This window comes from Hyperolius riggenbachi, chromosome 4, assembly GCF_040937935.1.
Source record: "Hyperolius riggenbachi isolate aHypRig1 chromosome 4, aHypRig1.pri, whole genome shotgun sequence".
In the NCBI taxonomy this organism is placed as follows: Eukaryota; Metazoa; Chordata; class Amphibia; order Anura; family Hyperoliidae; genus Hyperolius; species Hyperolius riggenbachi.
Window position 1 is genome coordinate 447044460 of NC_090649.1, and position 25493 is coordinate 447069952.

General features: G+C 46.5%; 1 protein-coding gene across 1 annotated transcript in view; it reads right to left on the minus strand.

Annotated features, from left to right (window-relative positions):
* Positions 1-208: 208 nt before the first annotated feature.
* The window catches only part of BTBD9 (BTB domain containing 9), a 212550-nt gene continuing 187265 nt past the window's right edge, over positions 209-25493 (minus strand). The window contains exons 10-11 of the mRNA XM_068232703.1: positions 9899-9977; positions 209-463 (exon numbers count right to left, since the gene is read on the minus strand). Of these exons, the coding sequence (XP_068088804.1) occupies positions 275-463; positions 9899-9977 (268 nt within the window). The 3' untranslated portion in view covers positions 209-274. The remainder of the gene's footprint in view (positions 464-9898; positions 9978-25493) is intronic.

Consider the following 25493-nt stretch of genomic DNA (forward strand, 5'->3'; position numbering starts at 1 on the left):
TCAACAGCGGCCTGCCCAATTACAAGGTGATGTTCCGGACGCTGCCGGAGTGGAGAGGTAGGGCTGCTAATGGCGTTCCTGATGAAGATTGAACAGCAATTTTCCTTTCCCATGAGCCTTGATTTGATTCCTATAAAGTGGACGGCCACAACGTCCTTGGGACAACTCCGCTGGCAGAACAATAAAACATAAACATGAGACCGAGCTCTGAGATGACTCAGATAGTCCAAGGTTTAGAAGGTTTATGTTGTCTTGTTTTTTTAACCTGATGTTTTCACTGCTGCGAGCTGCGGCCATTGGGCTGAGTCAGTGGGGGCGCTGCGCTGGTGTTTGTGATGCGCAGGGCTATCGATATGCCTTGCTGCGCAGGAAGTGGCTGCTCGCCAGGTGGAATATCTTCACAGATTTCGTCTTTATGGCTGATGGCCTGCACCGGGCACTCAAAGTGGACGCAATGAAAAACCTGCAATGAGAAATACAGTTTAATAAGACGAGGAAATGTGTCAAATAAAGGCAGTTTCTGTCATCTATTATTACTGCAGATCTGCAATCCCTTTTGTTTAAAGCTTGCCTGAAGCGGAATAATAGATTAAAAAAAAAATAGATACTTTCCTTGTAGTAGAAGCCTCTGGATATAATAGGACATAAGGGGAGCCCCAAAAAGAAAACCAAATAACTCTTAAATGTCCAAAAGGTAATAATAAAGGCATACTTGATTGTGTAGACAACTAGTGTAGGTTAAATGGGTTCTTTAATTAAACACTTACACCAATGCATTTCACGGGTTTCTGCCAGCTTCCTCAGGTTTAGTACAGTCTTAGAAGAAGAAAAAAGTCCATCACTAGGAGCGCCTGTTAGACCTTTTGGACATTTTAGAACGGTTTTGTTTTCTTTTGGGGGTGCCTCTATCATTCCATTATATCTAACACCCCCCAAGTCCCTCTGGGGAGGATTATGCATTGAGTTCCTCAGGAATCCTTAACCATTTTCCAAGAGTGCGAACCATTCATCTGCAGAAGATCAAAGACCTGAATGAGGTCAGGTTTTCCTCATTTGCCTGCCACTGTGGTTGCTGTTCTAGTAACCCACGCTTGCGAGTACCTTTCTTCTGACTTTTCCATACATTCTTGGTGAAGTGATTTACTACACTATACGGGGCTCGTGTGGTCTCTGTGTTTTTGTATATCCCTAGAAGGGCCTGTCAGACTGCTCCAGAAGCCTTCCTATAAGTCCCTGGATAGTCTAGAACAGGCATGGGCAAACTTGGCCCTCCAGCTGTTAAGGAACTACAAATCCCACAATGCATTTGCCTTTATAAGTCACGACTGTGGCTGTCAGACTCCAGCAATGCATTGTGGGACAGCATTATAAAATACTATGAAGTTTCATTTATTTATATACTATTATTTAGTATTTATATAGCACAAGCACTTTACAGAGTACATAGTCATGTCACTGACTGTCCTCAGAGGAGCTCACAATCTAATCCCTACCATGGTCATAATCTAATGTCCTACCATATTATTATTATTATGTATTTATATAGCAGTGACATCTTCTGCAGCACTTTACAGACTACATAGTCATGTCACTGACTGTCCCTCAGAGGGGCTCACAATATAATCCCTACCCTAATCCTCTATTCATTGTCATCTAGGGCGGCTTTTAGGGGTAAGAACAGAAAGACCAGGGTGATAAGTGAATCCAGGTTGTTTCATAAATGCAAGGATGAAAGCCGATTAAAGTGCCTCCTCTGTGATAGATTACTGTAAGAGTGACAAATTCCCAGCCATCCGGCTGCCAGCCCTGCAGACGTGGTGATGGACAGTGTAGGTGAACCCCGGTCACGGCGATCGCCTGTCTGACCTTCCACTCTATTCCGGGGACATCTCGGTGAGAGCCACCTGAACACACGTCTTGTTAATGATGTTGTAAGAGACAGAAGCAGAAAATCAATAGAGACGTGTCGTTCCTGACAGCCCCGCTGATGTACAGCTCGGCATACGCATCAATATCACCGTCTCTTGTTGGCTATTGTTAGGATGTGGGGAAATGAGACAAATATTGTGTGTACTGTACAGAGAAGGGACTCCGCTCAGTGGGTGGGGAAGGTCTTTATAATGAACGGCTGAATCTCCCATTATTCTGTAAAAGGGAGTTATTCGCACGTAAGAAGGGTTGTATAGCTCACAGCAGACTGAACATATATTACATTAGTCTTATTAGAACTGCTTGCCATACCCTTCAACCCTCCCGGGAACAAAAGCGGCAATAAAGTTTCAATAAATACCCTACTTCGAAAACAAACTTCTCAGTCACATGACTGCTGTCTTGCTTTCTTCAGCCCAGACTGCCAGAAAATGCTCCAGAAAGGAAAAAAAAACACATACAGTATATATTTTCAGGCACATCACCTCTAGTTAGGGCATTTAAATAAGTTATTAAGGAAAGGGAGGTGCTAAAGGGGGTGTGGCCAGAAAAATAGCAAAAAAAAACTATTAACCCTTTGCACACTCACATTCAAATGTTCAAACAAATGCATTCACAGATTTACTCACCCAGGCACGACTGTTATCCCTACAGCTAAGTTAAAAACTGGGGTCTTAGTTTACAGAAGAATGCATTCTCTTGCTTATTCACCTACAGTGCGCAGAAGAATCCAGGTAAACATAGGTGTCCTAACTCTAGCCCCAGTGGTGAGCCTGGGGTGCCTGGCACCTGGGTGCAAAATTTTCTCTGGCGCCTATGAGAGTGGTTAAATTAACCGCACCCAACCACATAACCACACCCATGTCCTGCCTAATCACACCCATGTCCCCCGTTAAGGTAGTGAGCGACAGGGACCCCCTTTAGGTAGTGAGTGACAGGGACCCCCTTTAGGTAGTGAGAGACAGGGACCCCCGTTTTGCAGTGAGAGACAGGGAGCCCCGTTTAGGTAGTGAGAGACAGGGGACCCCCGTTTAGGCAGTGAGTGACAGGGAGCCCCGTTTAGGCAGTGAGTGACAGGGAGCCCCGTTTAGGCAGTGAGTGACAGGGAGCCCCGTTTAGGCAGTGAGTGACAGGGAGCCCCGTTTAGGCAGTGAGTGACAGGGAGCCCCGTTTAGGCAGTGAGTGACAGGGAGCCCCTTTTAGGCAGTGAGTGACATGGAGCCCCGTTTAGGCAGTGAGTGACAGGGAGCCCCGTTTAGGCAGTGAGTGACAGGGAGCCCCGTTTAGGTAGTGACAGGGAGCCCCGTTTAGGTAGTGAGTGACAGGGACCCCGTTTAGGTAGTGAGTGACAGGGACCCCATTTAGGTAGTGAGTGACAGGGACCCCGTTTAGGTAGTGAGTGACAGGGACCCCGTTTAGGCAGTGAGTGACAGGGACCCCCCCCCCCCTCTAGCTGCCGCTCCCCCCTCACCTTGCAGCCAGCAGCAGCAGCCCAGCGTCAGACCTCAGGATCAGCGGGTGACCCGACCAGTAAGAGCGGGCGCCGAACGCACTCGCTCTATATTCAGAAGTTATGTCACTTCCGCATATCAGTGCGGTGTGGTAGGTCCTAGAGCCCGCCAGAGGCGTATCTACAGGGGTGCAGGTATGGCATGTGCCATGGGCGCCTCTTACTGGGGGCGCTGCTCTGTAGCTTTCTGTGTGTTCTCCATACAGATTCTAGTTTTTATCTGGGAGACATTCTGCTACCTGGTTACATCGTTTGGGGGAACATGCTGCCTGTTATTTGGGGGATATTTATAGGCTGACCTATTGTGTTACTCTTCTAGGCCATGCTTCACTTCAGCTTGGACACAACTATTCAACCAAGACTTAACGTTAAAATGTTTGGAGGGGCACCCCCTCCCTGGGGGTGAATTTCAATGTTTGCCATAGGCGCTGTTTTCCCTAGATACGCCTCCCGCACTTGGTCGCTGCCTGATCGAGGTCTGACGTGCTAGAGGGAGAGGGGAGCGGCGGCTAGAGTGGGGGAGCGGCGGCCAGAGTGGGTGAGCAGCGGCCGGGCTGCGCCTCTCAGAGAGAGGCTCCTGGGTGCAATGCACCCGCCCAGGCGCGGCCCTGTCTAGCCCTGTAACATGTATAGTGCAGGCATGCAAGTTTTGATTGCATCAAACCTATCTAGGGATTAGCACACATCAGGACGTTCCCTCCTGGGACAAATAGCGCATCATACGCAGCTAACGTACAGGGGTTGGACAAAATAATGAAAACACCTTGAAAATAAACAAAATATATTTTAATATGGTGCAGGTCCACCCTTTGCAGCAATTACAGCCTCAATTCTCTGAGGTATTGTTTCATACAAATTGTGAATTGTTCCCAAAGGAATTTTAGCCCATTATTCAGTTAAAGCACCCTCCAGTTCTTTTAGAGACGATGGCAGCAGAAATCGACTTCTTACTTGAATCTCTAATAACCACCATAAATGCTGAATAATGTTGAGGTCTGGGGATTGTGGTGGCCAGATGAGATTCTTAACTTCATTAGAATGTTCCTACACCATTCTTTAACAATTCTAGCTGTATGGATTGGGGCATTATCATCTTGAAAGATGGCTTTCCCCTCCGGAAACAGTTCTTGAACCACAGGATGAACTTGGTAGCCCAAAATTCCTAAATAGTCTCGGCTGTTAACCTCCTTGCCGGTTATCCTGAGCTCAGCTTGGGGTAACCTGCGCAGGAGGATTTCTCAGGCCCCACTGGGCCGATTTTCACAATTTTTTTTTGTATTGCACGCAGCTAGCACTTTGCTAGCTGCGTGCACATCTCGATCGACGCCGATTCGCCGCTACCCGCCGCACCGCCCCCCCAGACCCCTTGCGCAGCCTGGCCAATTAGTGCCAGGCAGCGCTGAGGGGTGGATCGGGATTTCCTCTGACGTCCCGACGTCAATGGTTTCATCGCGATCATCACCATGGCGATGGGGGAAGTCGAGCAGGAAATCCCGTTCTGAACGGGATTTCCTTCTTGCAAAGATCGCCGGCGGCGATCGGAGTAGGTAGGGGGATGCCGCTTGTCAGCGGCTATCATGTAGCTAGCGCTAGGCTAGCTACATGAATAAAAAAAAATGTTTTTTTAAAAGTGCTGCGCCGCCCCCCTTGCCGACATAATTGGAACGGCAAGGGGCTTAATTCTTCCATGAAGAGAAATCATTCGCCCCGCGGATTTCCAAGCAATAGCACCCCAGATCATCACAGAACCCCCGCCATGTTTTACGCTTGGGAGAAGGCAGTCTGGATGAAATGCTTCTTTCGGCTGTCTCCAAACGTACATTCGGCCGGAGGTCGGAAATAAGTAAACAATGATTCGTCAGAGAAAATCACATTTTCCCACTGCTCGAGGGACCAATTCTGGTGGTTTCTACACCACTCTAAACGCTTTGAAACATTTGTCTTTGAGAGCAGAGGTTTTCTAATTGCAGTTCTTCCGTGGAATCCAGATTTGTGCAGCTCCCGACGAATAGTTTTTGTGGAAACTGTGTTCTGTACGTGTTCATTCAGCTCTGCAGTGATTTAGGAGCCCTGGTCTTGCAAGCTTTTCTAACAATTCGATTTATAGTCCGACAGTCTCTCTCAGACAACTTCGACTTTCGGGCCACAACTGTACTTTGCTGAGGACGTTTTTCCTTCTCTTTCAAAGGCAGTCATTACTTTTGAGACAGTACCTCTTGAAATGCCAAGCATTCGGGCAGTTTCTGTTACAGTAGCGCCGGCCATACGAGCACCAACAATTTGGCCTTTTTGAAAGTCTGAGAGATCTGCCATTTTTATAAATTATAACCAACTTTGGTTTGAATATCTGTAAAAAACAATTATTTTAATTAAACATATCAAATAAACATAATCAACAAAAAGTTGATTATTCAAGTCAAGTTTTGATTGCTTAAAACATGTTCAAAGATTATGATGCCAAAATGTTAGGCGTTTCCATTATTTTGTCCAACCCCTATCCATGCGCACCATGCACATACACCAGCATAAGCTGACAAAAAACACAGACGGGAAGAAGGAAGTGCACTGGATTAAAAACTATGGCCACAAGGGTCAGTACAAGAAAAATGGATCCAGTAGGGTCAGAACCCTAGTAGAACCCTAAGACACTAAGGGCAGTAGGCTTCATTTAAGCCTTAAAATCCTGGCCCACATATATGGGGGGGGGAGGGGAGACCGCTATCGCATGACCTCAAAGTTTATTTAGGTATTTTATTTCCCCTTTCCGTCATAAAACAATACATATGAAATTGTCACAATACATCTCAGGTATTTTAACAAGTTGTTACATGCATGCACATACGTATTGCGATTACAGTTCGTTTTTTTGGGAGCTCTGCACATGCTTTACTGTAACATCTGGCTGACACTGCTGACAGCCGCTGCTGAGATGGAAGTTATCACACCTTCTGGTGCGTATACATCCTTAGTATCCCCACACACCTGCAGGATCCCTCCTCTCTGTGTAATCAAGCTCTAATTGTAACAAAACATTTCTGTTCTTAACTTGAGAAAAAGAAGGGAAAGGCTGGAACCTCAAGTTTTTGCTGCTGTTTGCATCGCCACTGCAGAGACTCCCCTTACCTATTACCCAAAAGATCCAGTTTAAACTCACCCTATCATACAAAGCTCTAAACAAGCTGTCACATCCTTACAGTTCCTTATTAATCTCCAGATACCCTCCCACTAAGAACCTCCACTCCTCCCAAGAGACCCTCTTGCGCTCTAGCTTGGTCACCTCCTCTCACTCCCGAATCCAGGACTTCTTATGAGAGTCCCCTCTCCTCTGAAACTCTCTTCCAAAACCTGTTCACCATGCTCCGAGCCTAGAAACCTTCAACCATTCTCTCAAAACACAGGAGCTATGACTAAAGGCTTACTATTGCCCAATACGCGTTGGCTGTCTGATCTTCAATGAAGTTACTGAGTGCTTTTACCTCATCTGGTTGAGTGGTCACCAACCCACTACCCTCTAGATTGTAAGCTTACAAGGGCAGGGACCTCCTGCTAGCGTTTCTTATTCTGCGGTAATTTATCATATGAACATGTACCAGTATTGGTGATGTCTCAAACCCCACATCAGCTATGTATGTGTTTTTATTGCTGGATGTCCTGATTGCACAGTTTTGAACATCTCATGTATCTATGCTCCCCACTATTTGTTTTTGTACTAATATACAGCACTACGTAAGATGTTGGTGCTGTATAAATAAAAAATAATAAAAATAATAATCTTCTCACTTCTTTTCTCTTTAAGCGTGCCAAATCACAATGCGTTGCGACCGTTTACAGTTTCGGGCAACAACACTGCACTCTGGCGCCAGCGTCCAAACGGCGTTGTGTAATTACCTCGTGCGCCGCACACACACACACACATTACCATACAGATTGTAGTCATTATAGGAGCCAATTTCTGGGCTGTTTAAAGTGTAATAAAATGGATGAGATGTGTAAATGAATCTCTATATCATGCCGTAATGCGGGGAGGGCGAAAACCCCCTCATATTTCTTTATGCGTCCGATTGGGCGCTGTGATAGTCTCCGGCACATCGCCGTTAATACTGATAGAGAGAAATGGGGACATAATGAGAGTGATATATCGCGCGTCTCGTGCGGCGGTGGAAAATTGATAACGCTGCAATCAATGCTGACAATAGATTTACTGCTGGATGGAAGGCGACAGATCAGTGGGGGGTGACGACTGCAGAATAAACACTGTCCTCCATATTAATACCCCCCAGTTACTGGGAGCTCACTGTCTGCTGCTCTGTCCATTACAAGACTGTATGGTTCCCTATGAACTATGCTGGGAAAACACCATGAGAGTTTTTTGGCAGATAGATGGTTCGATGGATAATTTCCAACAGGTCCGATCTGATTTTCGATTGTTTTCTCATAGAAGCGAATGGAAATCGTTCAAAATAAGGATCGGAAGATAGTTTGGAAAATCGATTGGACAGTAAATCTGCTGAAAAATCTCATTGTGTATTCCCAGCATTAGGCGGTGTTCCTACTAGAGTGGAGAATGGACATTAATTGTCTGTTAACCACTCACTTCTAAGCAGACAGTAAATGGCTCCTATTTTATAAATAGGAGCTGTTGACACTTGTCCCTCTGCAATAGATCTGTGGGATCCATTGCAGTAAGCGGATCGCACTTCTGTGCAGTCAGCGATAATCCCAGGCAGGCGGATGCGTTCTCCTCTATAGCCTATGGGGGGCGCATCTGACCCGGGCACCAGCCGGACCATCGGAGCGGACATTACACTGTCTGCTCCCGCTGATCCGACACAAGTGGGAACCGAGCCTTATACTCAGTGCTAATACAATGATCAGCCCACCCATTACCCCCAGCAGCCTAATACAGTAGTAAAAATTGCCCAGTTACTTACCTGGGGCTTCTTTCAGCCCTCTGAAGTCTTCCTAGTTCCTTTTCCTGATACCGTGCTGCTCATTTCTCCTGGTGCCCCACTCCGTGAGCCGGGCGTTATACTGTGCATGCGTGGTAGGGAGCATTCTGTGCATGTGTGGTAGGGAGCATTCTGCACATGCGTGGCAGCAATTTTTGCTTGCTTGCATATGCACAGAGTGCTCCTGGCCACAGGAGACCAGTAGAGGAGGCATGCAGCATGGGTCAAGTGCATGAGGCTATTGAAGGTGAACATCGGAGAAGCAAAGCAGCGTGAGACCAGAAAGACTTCAGGGGGTGGAAAAAGCCCCAAGTAAGTAACTGGGCATTTTTTTTTCAATTACAGTTTCCTCTAAGCACAGCAGAGCCCTAAAACAGCATAAGAAGTTGACCGTCACTGCTGTGAGTACTGCTGGCGATTTGTGTTGGTTGGTTGAGACTGCTGGTTAGCCAAGTTCCAGGTAACCTGGACTCTACTGTATATTGTAAGTTACCCCCCTTGTGGGACCTTCCGAGGACTGGACTCCACAAGGCTTGTGAAGGTGTTCTGTTTGTCTGGACATTATGGTCTCCTCCTACAACAAAAAATATACTGATAGGAGTATAGGAGATATGGATATCCCACGACACTGGAGTAAGATGGGAATATTAGAGCATGGCTATGTACTCTGTAAAGTGCTGCAGAAGATGTCAGTGCTACCTAAATACAGAATAATAATATGGTAGGAAATTACACTATGACTATAGTAGCAATAGATTGTGAGCTTCTCTGATGACAGTCAGTGACATGGCTATGCACTCTGTAAAGTGCTGGAGAAAATATCAGTGCTATATAAATACATAATACTGTAATAATATGGTAGGATATCAGACTAGGACTATGGTAGGGATTTGACGTGAGCTCCTTTGTGAACTGTCAGTGACATGATTATGTATTCAGTAAAGTGCTGCAAAAGATTTCAGTACTATCTAAATACATAATAAAAATAATAATAATACTATGGTAGGACATTACACTAGGACTATGGTAGGGAATAGATTGTGAGCTCCTCTGAGGACAGTCAGTGACATGACTATGTACTCCGTAAAGTGATGTGGGATATGTTAGTGCTAAATAATAACCACAACAAATATTTGCAAGATAAAATCTAAAATGTGGCAATTCCAGATAATCCACTTGCCCTGAGCAGTTTATATTTGTTCAGTGGTGGTGAGACAAGAGTGAGCCGCACTGCAGACTGACTCCCACAGGAGGGATGTGGTCCTCTAGACTCTCCCCAAAACAGAACACAACAAACAAACAGTCTGGATTCCCCCAGCTCACTTCAGAGTAGCATAGAGCACTCAGCATGCTCTGACTTCCCTGTACTGGTGATATTTTCATACCGGATTTGTAACAACAACAGTGAGAAGAGGCTGAGATCCGACAGGAAGCCAGAAATCCCTTCCGCCACACTCTTCATACATCAAAGTGAACAATTTAATTAAACCGTCACAGAGCCGAATCTCACCTCGTTCGCTGTGTTATGAGTCCCGACTATCCTGATGAAACACGTCGGCTGTCGGTCAAACGTAATCGTCTGCCAGGACCTGGAAAGAGAGATGTGACAGTCATCAGCGTCACCCTGCTCCGCACAGCTCATCTGTCACCGGCCAGGAGGGGGGCAAACTAACTAGACTGGAGGGTGATGGGATATCGTTGTGTGCAATTGTAAGGACCATTTATATATACATTGTTCAAAGTGACCTTTACCACTGCCTCTGTCTGTCCATGTGTCGTATTATATAGTCTCTCACATTTGTGTATATTTTTCATGGGACAAAACTGAAGATATGAAACTTTGATACAATGTAAATAAAACAGTCAGTGTACAGCTTGTATAACAGTGTAAATTTGCCATCCCATCAAAGCAACTCAATGTCTAAACCACTGGCAACAAAAGTGAGTACACACCTATGTCAAAACTAAGACATTTCCCCTCCCCAGGGGCCATGTTACTCGTTAGTGTTACAAGGTCTCAGGTGTCAATGGGGAGCAGGGGTGCTAAATTTGGTGTTATCGCTCTCATACTGGTCACTCGAAGTACAACATGGTAACTCAAGTCAGAGAACTCTCAGATGATTTTACAAAAAGAATGGCCTAGACCAGTGCTGGGCAAACTATGGCCTGCAGGCCATACCCAGCCAGTAAGCGCTGTTAATCTGGTCCGCCACAGGGCAGCCAGATTTCTCTCCCTCTTTCCCACCATGCAGAATCATGAGGGTGGTTAACACTCACCTAATTTCCGCTTCCAGCGTCGCGCCACATGGCAACAGGGTGTCACGGGATACACCGTCAGGACGTACCAGTGTATTAAACAGTGGCATGTCACGTGACGCCATGGGATCATGGCGACACAAAGCTAGAACCCACTTATATTCGCCCACTTGCGACTCTGCAGGGAGGGAGTGAGTTCAAAATAAAGGAATGAAGCCCGGACCATGTAAAATTTGCCCAGCACTGGCCTAGACTATAGAAGATTGCCAACACCCTGAAACTGAGCTGCAGCACAGTGGCCAAGACCATACACCAGTATAACAGGACAGGCTCCACTCAGAACAGGCCTCGCCATGGTAAACCAAGGAAGTTGAGAGCTCGTGCTCAGCGTCATATCCAGAGGTTGTCTTTTCGACATAGACATATGAGTTCAGGCAGTATTTTTGCAGAGGTTGAAGGGGTGGGGGGTCAACCTGTCAGTGCACAGACCATACGCCGCACACTGCATAAAATTGGTCTGCAATGCTGTTGTCTCAGAAAGAAGCCTCTTCTAAAGATGATGCACAAGAAAGCCTGCAAACAGTTTGCTGAAGACGTCCGCTTTTTATCAGCACGTAATGTTACGCGTTGCTGAAAAGTGGACAGAAGCACACTAGTGTGAATGATGCCTAAGGACAGGGATTATTGGAACCATGTCCTCTGGCCTGATGAGATCAAAATGAGCTTATTTGGTTCACATGGTGTCGACAATAAAAGTGAGTACACCCCTAAGTGAAGAATGGCAAAATTCTCCTTAACAGGGGTCAAGATTAACGAGAGATACTAAATGTAATGGGATTAATGGTTATAACATTGTAACAGAGGGAAAATGTTAACCATAATTTAGCTTTGACTTCAGTGGCAGAATCGGACCCAAAGGCTGAGCAATACAATGAAACTTTGTGTGTATACAAAATGTTAGAGTTCCACTTAAAGAAGTTTGTTTACCGACACAATCTTGATAACTGTATTCTATTACGTTGTCCTTGTTCCCATTGCGTTCTGTTCACGTGGCCGTCTGCGTTGGACGGTTCTTGACACTCTTTTTTATCCATTTCTGTGCGTTGTACGTTTTTGTTAAGCGCTTTTCTAAGTGCTTTTGCAGAGCGATTGCGTTTTTTCACTATCTGACATCAGTCAGGAAGTACACTATTTGATCGGGAAAAGAATAAATACAATGTATTTATTCTTAAAAACTCTCACACAATCGCTGCACAAATCGATTTTGGGAGCGTTTTACATTTTCCTATACCTTCCATTGAGGCGGAAACGCCTCAAAAATGGCCCATGCACCTCTTTTCTGAGCGGTTCGTTTCCGACATGTGAACTTTCTCATAGAGAATCATTGCACAAGCGCATTCAGGGCGATTTTGAAAATCGCCAGCGCTTAAAAAATGTCAAAAACATCCCTTGTGTGAATGAGCCCTCATTGCAGATAAACTATGCATGACCCATATAGGATTATGGAGGGTTGGGTGTTGAGAAGTCGGGTGTGATTGGTTTGTGTCTCCAGCAATAGAGGTCATGTGATGGTAGCAGTGACAAGTCAGGTCACCCTGGTCTCTCCAATATCTGTCCTTATCCTGACCCTGTGGAAATTCACCCAAGCTGTCCCCTGGTAGGCAGATCGGTATTTATCCTGGTAATTCACCCAAGCTGTAGGCAGCTTCTCCCCTTTCCACCAGTACAAGCGGATCCAATGTTAATTTCCTGCTTCCTCCCCCCTGACGTCAGCGGCGCGGAGTGCGGTGAGGACAGGGGCGCCCCTGACAAAGTCTTGAGAAGTGTATTATGGATGGGGCTGACTTTGTGAAGTCTGCGTTGCTTCTGCGAGTCGGGTGACCCCTCCTCTATCTCGGAGGAAGAGACGGAACACGGCTCTTCATAAAGGGCGCACCCTTGCAGAGGGAGACGCATAGAAATGAAACAACTTAGCCGTGTAATTGGCTTCGGCACAAGGGAGAATGTTTTATATTGTTGCGTGACGTTAAAAGAAAGATTATAAAGCGAACGCTCACTCATTTCTCCTCCGGAGGGCTGGAGACGCACACAAAAATGTGAAGCGAATCCAGGAGAGAAGAGAGAACATTCTCTATCAACCCTCTCTCTGCCGCGCCCTTCCTCGCGACTCCTGATCCGAGCAGACAAGCTGGGCTTCACGTGTGCTGATAACGGGTGGTTCACTTAACAGGGCTAATATTATCATGCACACAAAGCCCACGGCAATGTTAACCTTACTAAGGCCGGTAAGCACTGTGAGTTACGCTATCAGCGCTACTGTTACTACGATAATGCGCACAACTAATGGTAACGCACTTTAGTTGTGCGTTACTGTAGCAACGGTTGCGCTAATAGAGTACCGTGAATTGCACTAATTGTGCAGCTTGCAGTACTTACTGCCGTTAAAGTAATATTGCTGTGCACAGCGTGTGCATACCGGTAGTAATATTACTGCTGTTAAAGGGAACCTAAGCTGAGAAGAATATGGATTTTTCCTTTTAAAATAATATCAGTTGCCTGACTCTCCTGCTGATGCTGTGTCTAATACTTTCAGTCACAGCCCCTGCACAAGTATGCAGATCAGGTGCTCTGACTGAAGTCAGACTGGATTAGTTGCATGCTTGTTTCAGGTGTGTGATTCAGCCACTGCTGCAGCCAAAGAGATCAACAGGACTGCCAGGCAACTGGTATTGTTTGAAAGGGAACATCCATATCCCTTTCAGTTTAGGTTCCCTTTAAGTGAATCAACACCAACATGAGCTACAGATTTCAAACCACAACAGAATACCTCATAACAGTATTCTAAAGGGGTTTAACCACCCTGGCGTTCTGATTAAATCGCCAGGGTGGCTGCGGGAGGGTTTTTTTAAATAAAAAAAAAACTATTTCATGCAGCCAACTGAAAGTTGGCTGCATGAAAGCCCACTAGAGGGCGCTCCGGAGGCGATCTTCCGATCGCCTCCGGCGGCAAGAGATAACACGGAAGGCCGCAATGAGCGGCCCTCCGTGTTTCGCTTCCCTCGTCGCCATGGCGACGAGCGGAGTGACGTCATGGACGTCAGCCGACGTCCTGACGTCAGCCGCCTCCGATCCAGCCCTTAGCGCTGGCCGGAACTGTTTGTTCCGGCTACGCTGGGCTCGGGCGGCTGGGGGGACCCTCTTTCGCCGCTGCACGCGGCGGATCGCCGCGCTGCAGCGGCGATCAGGCAGCACACGCGGCTGGCAAAGTGCCGGCTGCGTGTGCTGCTTTTTATTTGGTTAAAATCGGCCCAGCAGGGCCTGAGCGGCAGCCTCTGGCGGTGTTGGACGAGCTGAGCTCGTCCAGACCGCTCAGCAGGTTAAGGGCCCTTTACTACTGGCTGCGACCCACTTAAAAAGCAGATCGCAGCCATTTTTCCTATCCTGAGAACACCATGAGTTACATGTAAATCGCAGTGCTCATTACCCATTAGTGCGCTCCATTTTTTCCTGGAATGCAATCGTCGGCTTGCGCAATTCTCAACGCGATCACGCTTCATTCCTAACGGCTATATGGCGCAATCACGTGAGTGGAAAAGACAACCTGCGCGTTCACAAACGCACTTGTAGTGGAAAAGGGCCCTAATTCAATGAGCCACGATCAGTAAAAAAGTAATGTTTGGTAATTTACCTTTTCCTCTCCGATTTCACTAAGATTTTCACACATGGTTATAGTTCAGTAATTTACAAAAAAAAACCAAACCACTGCATGACCATTCACTAAGATTTTAACCACATGCAGTATTTCATTCAGGATTTTAAGGAATCATGAGTTATTTGATGGCTTGGACAGGGCAGGGAAAATGGATGAAAAATATGATACAGACAGCATTCTTTACTATAATGACAAGTGAAGTGCAACTCCGAGCTGCATAAAATAAACATAAAATTTGCATCAGCTCAAAATCATTAGTATCTTATTAACCATTTTTAATTACTAAATAATAGTATTGTGAAATTAGGGAAACATTTTTTTAGTGAATTGTCATTTCACAAAACGTTTGGTAAAATCAGCTGTTTTCTGCTTTACCGAATGCGGTAACGCTTAGCGATTTTCCTCCAGAACTAAAGAAAAACTCTGAGAGACGCCGGATATGTTACACCAGGGAAATCAAACTCAATCACGTAAGGGGCCAAAATCTAAAACCTAGTCTAATGCTAGCTACACACCATACAATTTTGTGTTAGATAGATGGTTCGATAGATAATTTCCAACATGCCCGATCTTATTTTCGATTGTTTTTCTGATGGATTTCTCATAGAAGTAAATGGAAATAGATAAGAAAAAAATAACAGAATTGAATTGGAAATCGATTGGAAAAAAACAATAGGAAATTGTTCGTACGGGAAAATTGACTGAAAAAAATGCATTGTGTGTACCCAGAGAAAGTCACGGGCCAAATTATTTAGTAAGATTTAACGTTTGTTGAACAGTCTTAAAAACTATGGTAAGTGGCGCAAGGCTCGGTCCACGCTTGTTTAAAAAACGTATCCGTGGCTCTATTTTTTGGCCTAGACCAAAACCGGAGCCACCGATACCAATGTTAAAAATAGCTGCCTTCTTCACACAATACAAAAAACTGATCCGCGGGATCCGTTTAAAAAAACCGAACGGTGAGTCCGGATTCGCTGGATTTTCACGGACCCCGGATACACAGAGAGGTAATGCAAGGCAATACGAAAACAGATCTCCCTCTCCACAGAGAACTTTGCACACAGAAATGGATGCCAAAGTGGATTGCCTACTGCCTGCTCCTCCCCTCAACGTCATCTTTGCGGACCTTTATGCCCCCATAGGTAGTATATTGCCCCCAGGTAGCCTGGAGGGGGTAGCAGCCAGGAAGGGAGGAAGCGGGCACAGCGGTGGGGAGGAGGGTAGGACCGCCTTCCTCACCTGGGTCCCCCCGTCCCCACTACCCCTCCAGCTATTTGCGCACTGCAATCAGCAGCAAGTGGGGAAGCATTTATCTACTTCCTCCGCTCACCATGTGACTTTCTGCAATGCCGTCTACTGAAGCAAAGAGGGCGGCATTGCAGGAAGACACGCGGCCAGCATCGGAACGCAAGGGAGGAAGTAGGTAACTGCTTTCCCATTCGCTGCTGATTTCATTTAGCGCAAATAGCTGGAGGGGGAGCAGGGACGGGGGCACCCAGGTGAGGGAGGCCAGGGCTGGGGACACGTTTTTTAAAATGCATGGACTGGAAACGTATGCTGCAAAAGAACAGCATTTTGAAAAATGGATCCGTGGATTGCGTTCTGCAAACGTACAAGTGTGGACGAAGACTAACTAGAGAGACCATGGAGGGGGCCGCTGCTTCCCATTCTGCAGAGTAGTCCAGTAGAGCAGTGTAATACTTACCTGCTCCAGTGCTGCTTCGGGTCTCCTCTGATCTTCCTGACAGCCACACGCTCTATGCTGCATACCTCTGGGCTCCTGTGGTATGTCATGTGATTGGGAGCAGGAGGTATGGAAGCACAGGGTGTGGAGCTGCCAGGAAAAACAGATGAGACACAAAGCATCCCTGGAGCAGGTAACTATTACACACTATGCTATGTGGGGAGAGGGTGTTGGGGGACACGTGTGTTTTACCGTAGGGGAAGGGGGGGGGGGTGTTGGATACCAGGAGGGGGTCACATGCATGTTGGGGAGATCCGTTGGGTTATTGCTGCTCAAGCTGACAATGTTTTAATAGGAAACCGGTGACCAGTGTGCTACTCTGTGCGACAAGGTAGTGTGGTGTAGTTTTTTTTTTATTGCTTACAATAACGGACATTTCAACCTGTCAAATGCCATATAAAATGGCAAGAAGGGTCGCATTCGGCCTTCTGGCCTTGAATTTGACACCTGTGCGTTACACCTATAACAGCGGTCGCAAGAAAACAGAAACGCTCACAGGTCTCTCCAAACAGTCGCCAAAGGGGGCTCAACTAATTGTAATTCAGGAATATCTCTTTACTGCCCATTAAAATACGCTATTTATGCAGACCGTCCCATAATGTTAACAGCAAAATGTATTGGAATCAGTGATCTATGGCTTCTTCCCATGATGGGATGATGTGCATGAACTGCATACACTAATCGGAAAAAATGAAGAATATTGCAGCGTTCCGACCAGCTGAGCTGCCGCTGGTTCATTCACTGTTTATATGGTTTTAAATGAAGAAAGAGAAAGGTGAGTGGATAAGGTGGAAGCATCCGCATCATGTGACATGGAAGGATGAACTAAAAGCGTCTCCAGGCTGCCATTGGCTATGCCCTGATGAGTCATTAGACGAAACTAGTAGGGCGGAGCCTAAGCAGCGGTGGAAACGCGGTGGCCATGAGGAGCTGTTGTGATATGCGCATATGAATTCTGCTATTGTAAGTGCACTGTACTTTATATACTTTTAATAATAAATAAAGGGCTTGATTCACAAAGCAGTGCTAACAGTTAGCACGCTGGTGAAAAGCCCCTTATCACGCCTAAACTCAATAGAAATGAACAGGAAGTATATATGATGTATTTGCATTACCGTAATTTAGCATGCAGTTGCATGCTAAATTACGGTAATGCAAATACATCATATATACTTCCTGTTCATTTCTATTGCCTACAATTTGCATTACAATTGTATGCAAGCCAGAATTGTTGGCATGCCATTAACTGTCTCTAAACGATGCAGCTGGTACTTGTCACACAATTGTTTTTATTTTGCTTGGTACCATCTTCTGCAGCCTTCCGAATTAATGTTAAGCTGGCCAAACACTGGTCAATGTAGCAAACAGATAGATCCCTCTCAGATTATTATCTGATGAGAAAGGAATCCATCTGGTTAAATCCCTCCACACACTACGCACAGATTAATAGATTTCAGTACGAAATGGCTTAAGAATCTTTGTGCACTGCCTTCTGGGTCCCCAGGTCTTCCAGTCCTCCCTCTCCCCGGGCCATGCAGAGTGTAGGCAGCAGAGCTTACACTCACCTGTTCACCATTACTTCCTCCTCTGTCTAGGAGCACTGTTGCAAGTACCTTATGTAACCACTAGAGGCCTCTAGTGTTTGGTCTCTTGTGTTTGTCACGTGACACAGACACCCCAAGACAGAAGACACAGGGAGAATCCCCGGCAGTGGAGAGAGGACACGGAGGCAGCGCGACAGGTGAGAGCAGCTTCGCTGCTGCGGTGGCCGACCGAAAATTGAATTCACAGAGGTGCTTAGTGTTACACTGATCTGCAGCTGTTGTATACTCTGTTTTTTACCGCCTGAGGAAGCAGGGTAACGCCTGTGAAACGCGTTGCACAATTTCTTGGAGTGTATAAATAAAACTTTTCACTGTTGAAATTGACAGTTTGTCTGCTTGAGGAGGTAAGTCCACCACTACCTCCTCTTTATTTATGTTTTTAAATTTTTTTTAGTGGATTTTATTCTTTTGGCGCCTCTGTTCCCTTCATACAATATCTAAGTCCACCCTTGGTGGAGCGGTGTTAACCTTTTTCTTTCCTGATCTACAGAGACCAACTTCTTAAACCTGAGTGGGGACAGGTCTAATCTTCCCACCTGCTGTTACAGTGGTTACTTTTGTGGTCACCCTGCTTTGTGAGTATACTGCATCTACTCTAAACATGTATCATTTGTTAAGATTTACTACACTATATTTGTCTCTCGGTGTCTTGTTTTTTACAAAATCAAATGCCACTAGCCACGTGCTTCCAACATGCCCCTGATCAAGCAAAATCTTCCATCCCGCACGATAAACTGATTTTGCCCAAAAATTGATTGAGAATAAGTTGCAGGCATTGATTTCTCATAGATTCGATTAAACAATTGTATTGGCCAAATATTGATCATATTAAGCAGTGTGTGGTCACCTTTAATTCCCTGCAGCTCTGAGCAGAGGCGCAGTCACAGGAGGAAGTCATGTGACCATCTGAATTGAAGCAGCTTCTACTAGCTTTCATTGTTGTTTTCGTTAAGTCAACATGCTCCTAATAAGGGGCGAGGAGAGTATTCCTGGGTGAAGTTCCAGTCCCGGTATTGTTTTAAAGCTCAGTATCTGTACACACCTGGCCTAATCAAAACATAAAGAAGCAGAAGCGTGCACCAATGTCCTCTATCAAATCTTGCCTTTTAATCCTCCAGATCAATTCCATACAAACGGGGTGAACATCAGTGTACACATAAATATAGTAGATGTACATACATACTGGTGGTGGTGGCGGTGGTCTGGTGGGTGCCTAGGGTGTGAAAGGGTTGGCGACGGCCGTTTCGCGTCCAACAGGACACTTGGTCACGCTGCATTCCACGCAGCGTGACCAAGCGTCCTGTTGGACGCGAAACGGCCGTCGCCAACTCTGGAGGATCAAAAAAGGCAAGATTTGCTTCTTTATGTTTTGCTTTCGTTATTTTCTTTCTTCCATGACTACTGGCGGAGCACATGTCTTATGGCCCATACTCACGAGGGACTTTTGTCGCCTCAACACACGGCGCGCGCGTGTTGCGGCGACAGGTCGCTCGTGAGTATGGGCCGCCGCACGCGCGCGCACCCCGAACTGTCGCCCGCCGCTCATGTCGCCATGCGATTGAAAGTTTCAATCGCATGGCGACAGTCGCCGCCGCACCTCCCCCGCAACTGTCGCTAGTCCGCGTGAGTACGCGGACTAGCGACAGCAACCTCCATTGTATCATATGGAGCTTCCGGCGGGGGGAGGAGGAACGTCGGCGACAGCTTCCGCCTCGCCGCTGGTCCCTCTCCTGCGTGTGTACGCGGAGGGACCTGGAGAGAAGCTGTCGCCGGCCTGTCGCCCACACGCTCACGTGTGCTGCCGACAGGCAACTTCTGCAGCCCGTGAGTACGGGCCATTAGTATTCCTCGGATCCCTTTGAAGGGGTTGTGGTGGCGAAGAGTGGTCAACAGCTTCATTTGTTTTCTCCCGCATACTGGTCATATCATTGCTGGAAGAGCCACACTGTGACTGCTTCTTGATTCAGAACACACCTGGCCTAATCCCAGTGACTGTCAGCATACATGGACACCCCCACTATCACAGGCTGTTAGGAACCCTGTGGAATAACTGCATTTTACAAGCATGTGTTAGGACACTAGAGTAAATGTTTGGTATAACCTCTGCAATCTATGAGGCTGAAACAGAGTCATGGTGGAGTTTCACTTAAGGTACATTTGAAGTGAGAGGGATATGGAAGCTGCCATATTTATTTCCTTTTAAAGGGAACCCAAGGTGAGAGGGCTATGGAGGCTGCCATATTTATTTCCTTTTAAACAATGCCAGTTGCCTGGCAGCCATGCTGATCTATTAGCTGCAGTAGTGTCTGAATCACTCCAGAAACAAACATGCAGCTAATCCTGTCAGATCTGTCAAAAATGTCAGAAACACCTTATCTGCGCTGCATGCTTGTTCGGGGTGTATGGCTTTGGACTTAATTAACTAAGACAAATAACATGACCTATCAGAGATAACACACCTTATCAGAGATAACACGCTTTATCAGAGTAGCATAGCAAGCACTACGAACTTATGCCTGCTAATTGGCAACTCCACTCGTCCTGCCCTGAGCCCCTGCTGGTTTGTAGCGCTCGCTATGCTACTCTGATAAGGCATGCTATTTGTCTTCGTGAATCAAGCCCTAAATGTGTTTGAGGCAGAGGATCAGCAGAATAGCCAGGCAACTGGTATTGTAAGTAAGCCAGCACCTATTCAGTAAGTAGACCTTGGGCAAGACTCCCTACTGCCTACTAAGTGCGCCCTAGTTGCTGCTGCTCTGGTGCTTTCAGCCCTCCAGGAGAAAAGCGTGAATTAAATGTTCTGCGTCTAATGTGATAAATGTGATTAAAAAAAGCTTAATTTTTACAATAATTATGTATAAATGATTTAGTCAGTGTTTGCCCATTGTAAAATCTTTCCTCTCCCCGATTTACATTCTGACATTTATCACATGGTGACATTTTTTACTGCTGGCAGGTGATGTCAGTGGAAGGAGATGCTGCTTATTTTTTTGGGCAGTTGGAAACAGCTGTTATTTCCCACAATGCAACATGGCTCCCACAGTGTGATGTCAGAACCATGGTCCTGACGTCACACTGTGGGAGGAGTTTCACAACAATATCAGCCATACAGAGTCCCCTGATGATCCGTTTGTGAAAAGGAAAAGATTTCTCATGGGAAAAGGGGTATCAGCTACTGATTGGGATGAAGTTCAATTGTTGGTTACGGTCTCTCTTTAAAAGGAAATAAATATGGCAGCCTCCATCTCCCTCTGGCTTTAGTTGTCCTTTAAACCAAAACAGTCAGAGTTCCTGCCAGTCCTTGGAAAACACTCAACTATATCATCAGTTTAAAGTGACACCCTGCCACCGCCCCGCCACGTTACCTGGATGTGCCCCGCGGGCTGAGTTGTGATAAGAGAAATTACATTTTAATAGAAAGCGGCGTCAGTTCCTCATCGGCACATGTCGGTGTCATTCTGCATTATGGCGGTGACGGGGCGGAGGAGGAATCTTCTGTCTTGCTCAGATATGCTTTATAAGAGGCAATTTATTACCGGCATAAAGAGGAGGCCTGATAATGCATATTTATTACCTGCGGAAAGCGCTGTGACTTCGGCGCGGGTTTAATGAAGTCTGCACATGCAGGGTGACATTTTTACAGCGCGGCGCGGTTCACAGCGATTCTTCTTCCTGTCAGCGTGAGGACTGCTCCTCGCCACAAGATCCAGAGGTCACGCCAAACGTTTACGGAGGGGAACCGCGCCGCCTGCCTCATGAATAGATCATCCTGATGTAAATTGTCTCATCAGCGAGAGAGAAAGCGGACCTGAGCCCTTTACACACATTATGGCTGGCACAGGATCTCAGCCAGGACGCTGGCTGCATGGAGTGTGTATAGTCTCCCCGTGTCTCCCTCAGCATCCCAATAACAAAGTGTAGCATTAACAGGCTCAGGAACATTCGTTATAGCCGCATTCGCTTTCTGGCCTGAGCTGTGCAGATAGTTCAAATATCAGTAACATTATGCTAAAAATATCCTTCTTTGGATAGTGACATTTCCTTATCGGTCGACTGTACTAACGGTTCCCTTCTAGCGCCCCCACCCACTGTATCCTCTAAGGGCTGGTTCACACGGATGCTTTGCGGGCGTTAAAAGTGGTGTTTTAAAAGCGATGTTTTTGGGGATCTAGCGCCGTCCCATGCAAGTGAATGGGAGCGCTTAGTACGAGCTTTAATGAAAGCCTGTCAGTAGATCCCGGCATCTCGTCTCAAAAATAACATGCAGCTTCTGGGAGTCATTTGCTGTTGTTGGCGTTGATTTTGAATGCCAGCAAAAGCCACTGAAAGCCAACAAAAGCCCTTATTTCCGCTTCCTGCAGACGCAAATCCCAGCCCTTTCCTGCAATAGCCACCAAAAGCCCAGAAAATGCAATGCTCTCAAACGCTACGCACTGAAAGCCATTCAAAGCCTTCAAAAGAAATTAAAAGCTTAGCTGTTAACCTCCCTGGCGTTCTATTCAGATCGCCAGGGCGGCTGCGGGAGGGTTTTTTTTTTTTATTAAAAAAAAAACTATTACATGCAGCCAACTAAAAGTTGGCTGCATGAAAGCCCACTAGAGGGCCCTCCTAATGCGTACTTCTGATCGCCTCCGGCGATCAGAAGTAACAAGGAAGGCCGCAATGAGCAGCCTTCCTTGTTTCGCTTTACTCGTCGACGAGCGGAGTGACGTCATTGACGTCAGCCGACGTCCTGACGTCTGCTGCCTCCGATCCAGCCCTTAGCGCTGGCCGGAACTGTTTGTTCCGGCTGCGCTGGGCTCTGGCGGCTGGGGGGACCCTATTTCGCCGCTGCACGCGGCGATCAGGTAGCACAAGCGGCTGGCAAAGTGCCGGCTGCGTGTGCTCCTTTTTATTTGAAACAAATCGGCCCAGCAGGGCCTGAGCGGCACCCTCTGGCGGTAATGGACGAGCTGAGCTCGTCCAGACCGCTAAGGAGGTTAAACGCTGGTGTTCTTGAATAAAAAAACAAACATGGCATTTGAACAAGACGCTGAGCAGACGCTTGTTTGAACCAGCTCTAACACTAGCCCTCCTACCTATACACCCAACACTAGCCTTCTTCAGGGGTCTGTGCACCCGTAACATGCAGTCAGAAAAGGATTAAGATGAAATGAGGCCCTAGGCAAGATAGCAGTGTTTGCCCACCACTGATAGTCACCTGACTTTTTTTTAGTAAGATTTGGTGGGGGGTAACACCCACCAGGCACCTAGACTCTCGCCATGCCCTGGACACTATTAGGTTTGCCTAGTGGATGATCTGGCTCTGCATGTAGTGAGTCTGGCTGCTAAATGAAAATACGAAGGCAAGTTTGAAGCATGTGAAGTTCCTTCCTCATATTGCATAAGGACCGTTGTTGCAGCAGTGGTGTACCTGCGGGAGAAGAGCACTGTCCTATGCTACCCAGCTTGGGGTTTTACATTCGTGAGGACCCAGGTATTCAATAGTGGTATTTCCCACTAATATGCCCAACTATAAACTTCCTACCTAACTGAGCAACAGGGAGGATTCTTATTGGCCCACCATGAACCAATGGAAATTTCCCTGTTACAGCAGGATTCCCAACTTTTTTGTGCAAAGCATTGAGGTGCCCCATGCTTCTCCTGGTCACCGATCCCCTGCAGTGGACTGAATGGCGGCAGTGGAGACGAATAACCACCGGACAGGTGAGCGTTTTTCATGTGGGGACCAGCCTATTGGGAACAGATGCGTTCCCATAGACTTCCACTGCGTCCTATGTGTGGTGAAATTACATTAGACTTGTAGAAAAATACAGCAGGTCAGGACTTTGCATTCGCAGTTCAGTCTGTGCATTTTATGTTCGCGTTTCAACTGACAGTGAGAACACTTTTGCTGCTTAACGAATACTTGCTGATGCCCACCAACACTTACTGAAAACTTGCGCATAACTTGTGCTGACTGCTGATGCACCGCGCCAGAATAAACCTCCCTGCTGCCTTAAAGCCACAATTAGGCCTCTTTTCCAAGGACTGTTGATGCCTCTCAAACTCTCACAACTGCCTGGAAACTGCTTTCTGAGCACACAGCTCAACAGTCCGTGGAAAAGAGGCCTAAGACAAGACACAGAACATTTATATTGTGCTTTTCTCCTGGCAGAATCAAAGCGCCAGAGCTGCAGCTACTAGGACGCGCTCTATAGGCATTAGCAGTGTTATGGAGTCTTGTCCAAGGTCTCCTTACTGAATAGGTGCTTGCTTACTGTACAGCAAGAGTCGAGATTCAATCCCTGGTCTTCTGAGTCAGCGGCAGAGCCCTTAACCAGTACACTATCTAGCCACAGCAGTCTATGGGAAAATTCTTTAAGAATGTGGTTTTGTGCAAGACTTTACCTGTGATCACTGACCTCAGATGCTCACTAGGAATGGTCAATATCTCATAGAATTCTGAGTGATGCAAATGATTTGCAAATTTTCTGAAGAATTATGAAGCCTTGAAATGGACCAATGAAATGTAGCAGCAGAGTTTGTTTTTGTTACAGGAGAGTCCAGAGTTCCTCTTTAAAGCTACCACAGCTTCTCCAAAATAGGTCAAGCGATTGTATCAAACACTGTTTACAGCAGCTCCCTCTCATTCCGTCTCCCTAAAATCCTGAGCATCTGATTGATGGAGTTGCTTTGATCGCAGCACAGGTGACTTCGGGGGTGTGGCGTGTCATTCTTAATTCTCTCCCCAAAAATCAGCTGATCAGATATGGGGGCCAGTGTCTGTTACCGTTCCGCGCTATTCCAAGAAGGGAATGTTACGGCAATAAAGTAAGAAACATGCTCGATTAATCCCCGGAGGACAAAAAGCCTAAATACAGAATCTACAAAGGAACCCTACAGAATACGGCGGGAGATGAAATGTCGCTATCAAACAAACCCGCTATACGAAAGGGAAAAAAAAGAAGATCCACTTGAAAGCGCTGTGTGTTCGGCGGGTCTTTGTAGAGGAAGAAAGTGAGGGAGGCTTATCGGCGGCCCACATTCTATACATGAAAGCGCGCCTCTTGCCGCCGCACGGAGTCATTGTACTTATCTGACGACGCAGAGAATAGAAGCAGCGCCGCCGCTGTCAGCCTGGTATTTGGGATGCGGGAAACAGACATCACGGGGGGACCCGGGACCTGACCGTGTCAGGCAAAATAGCTTGTCAGGTGCGGATTACACATGAGACTGCCAATCCTGACGCCACCATCGCTGGCTTGTAAACCTGCGCCGCAGCGCTACAAAAACTGAAGTGTCCAAAGAAGAAAACAGACAGATTCAATTGGATTTCTTTTTTATGTTCCAGAAAATATTTTGTCAAAAGTAAAAGTGACTTCATCAGGTCTGAGGCTACTCTTACAGTAGCGCGCTGAGGAACTCTCCCTCGGCATAGTGGCCATTAATGTCAATGAGAAAGGCCACAGTACCTAGAGAGAAGCTGTCAGCCAGACTATCTCAGAAAAATAACCCACATATATAAGTAGATAAATACTTGCTCTACTTACATAACAGATGTATTGCACGTTTTGATTTTAGAGATTTTTCTACAGTAAAAAAAAAAAGAGAGAAAATCCTTCTTAGCATTTACCATTTTAACTGTGGCAATTTTAAAGCCAATCCTGATATCATTTCCTCCCTTACTCTCCTGCCTGATTGTGTACGCATCGCCCGCCGTCCACTATAGAAAGTGCATTGTTTCAGCATGAGAAATATTGGCCAATCAGAGAGGAACAGAGGTGTGTTTTCCTTCTGGCCTGTCCAA